The 2,219-nt window shown below is 51.5% G+C and overlaps 1 protein-coding gene across 1 annotated transcript in view; it reads right to left on the reverse strand.

The window, feature by feature from the left end:
- Nucleotides 1-1,211: 1,211 nt before the first annotated feature.
- LOC106814260 (pleckstrin homology domain-containing family A member 1-like) overlaps nt 1,212-2,219 on the reverse strand; it is a gene marked incomplete at its 5' end in the record, with an annotated part of 39,584 nt that continues 38,576 nt past the window's right edge. Inside the window, one exon of the mRNA XM_014818556.1 lies at nt 1,212-1,385. Within this exon, the coding sequence (XP_014674042.1) occupies nt 1,212-1,385 (174 nt within the window). The remainder of the gene's footprint in view (nt 1,386-2,219) is intronic.

Genomic DNA, 2,219 nt, shown 5'->3' on the forward strand with positions numbered 1-2,219 from the left:
GAGAGAGAGAGAGAGAGAGAGAGAGAGAGAGAGAGAGAGAGAAAGAGAGGACTTACGGTGCACGAGTTCACGTGTGTGTTGTAGCACTCAGGGCGTACATTCAAGCTACGACTCCTGCGCAGATGGTTGTGTCGTATTGAGCCGCGCTCAGCCGGGAACAGGCGACTGAGCTTGTCCACGTACGCGACGCAGCACAGGCCTTCCCATGAATAATTCTCACTCTCCATCTCTCTGCTGTCTCTACGCCCTTCCCGTGGATTAAACGTCTACGAAGTGTATTTGGGTTTCAGGAAGACGGGCTATGGAATTGCTTCTGGGTTGCTGTCGATGGCAGTTCCTCTCGCAATGTTTTCGTTTCGGTATCTCCCAACTAGTTGAGATTAGAGTGCTCTATTATCCACGATAGGATTTCAGCGTCACAACAACAACAACAACAACAACAACAACCTGCAATATAGCGCACCTTCTCTTATGAGATTTGAATTCCTATTGTATATAATATTTCTGATGAAATTTCAAACGTCAGCAGTAACAACAGCCAACTATAAAGCTCACTTCAAAGCGTCTCCTATGAAATTTCACAAGACACCAACAACAAATCATAAGACACAACTGTCTTCTCCTTTGAGATTTTCATCTCAACAAAGACGACGACGACGACGACGACGATGACGATACCCGTGTAGCGGTAGGACAAGAGTAGCGCACACACTGATCACACGTAACACGTCACAACGCTACCAGCATCATCATCACAGTACACATCCTCGCATACACGCGCAGCAGCAGCAGCAGCAGCAGCAGCACTCGTCGCCGTCGCCTCGCTGTCACACGCCGCGGCGACAGCAGCGTTAATTAGCAGCTGCATGCTGATTAATGTCGGCTGAAACAACAACGACTGCCATTCAGCGGGTCCTTCATCTAATGCGGGTGCGAGAGCAACCTTCAGCGCGCGCACTCCCACTATAAAGACAGGCGTGCTAAGCCGATCTAATCGCACAGGCGGTGACAACTTGCACCAGTCGTGAAACACACTAGACACAGACTAACTTCACGGCCAGAGTGGTAAATGCAGTCGGCTAACGTTTCGCCCGCCGCGCAACCGAGTCTATATAAATGCGCACGCGTTTAAGTTGAACTAACTTCGTTGATCATACTTGTAGCTGTGCTGAACCGCACTGGGCGGCGAGCGAGTTTTACACAGCCGCCTATTACACAGTCTTGCACGACGACGACGACCAGCTAGCACCCTGCTCACCGCGTGCCTCGAGCAGCCGCTCAAGCACGGCGTCGCGCGTGGCACCGTCATGCAGGGTAGCGCGTGTTGTAGCCGCTAGGCCCGGGGTAAGAACCGGTAGACTGACGAATGCGGCGACGTCGGCCACCTGAGATAACGATGAAGACGGCCCGCACGTTCTTACGTTCGTCTCTGCGACCAGAGAGTAAGAGAGCGAGAGAAAGCGCGAGAAAGAAAGCGCGCGCGAGAAAGAAAGCGCGCGCGAGAGAGAAAGCGTGCGCGAGAGAGAGAGAGATAGAACGACAGATAGATAGATATTGAGGGAGAGAGAGACAGAGAAATCGAGAGAGAGAGAGAGAGAAAGAGAAAGACAGTGAGAGAGCGAGAGAGCGAGAGAGAGAGACGGGAAAGAGAGGAAGCGCCGCAAGTGTCAAGCGGTCAGGTGTGATGGAGAGCTTAGGCCTATATGCGTATAAGTAGCGATGTGAGATGCAGCAGGTGACACGAAAGCCGTCCCCGTAAATCTATCACGCCGCATGCGTGGCCATCGAACAGCCAGCACGCGGGTGATTGACGAGCTGCGATGTGCTTGCGCGCGTACGGATAGATATATGACCGAGTCTGCGTGCGTGACTGCTCCGAGTTTTAGCATCAGTCCGGGGACCATTTCAGTCCGGTGGCAGGCAGTCTGACAGACATACGTGTGGGTGGTAAACGTTTTAGTATCTTTCTGGTCAGTATTTCAGTGCGATGACAGTCTGACAGACATACGTGAGGGTGGTAAACGTTTTAGTATCTTTCTGGTCAGTATTTCAGTGCGATGACAGTCTGACAGACACACGTGAGGGTGGTAAACGTTTTAGTATCTTTCTGGTCAGTATTTCAGTGCGATGACAGTCTGACAGACACACGTGAGGGTGGTAAACGTTTTAGTATCTTTCTGGTCAGTATTTCAGTGCGATGACAGTCTGACAGACACACG

This window comes from Priapulus caudatus, unplaced genomic scaffold (genome assembly GCF_000485595.1).
Source record: "Priapulus caudatus unplaced genomic scaffold, Priapulus_caudatus-5.0.1 Scaffold894, whole genome shotgun sequence".
Taxonomy (NCBI): Eukaryota; Metazoa; Priapulida; class Priapulimorpha; order Priapulimorphida; family Priapulidae; genus Priapulus; species Priapulus caudatus.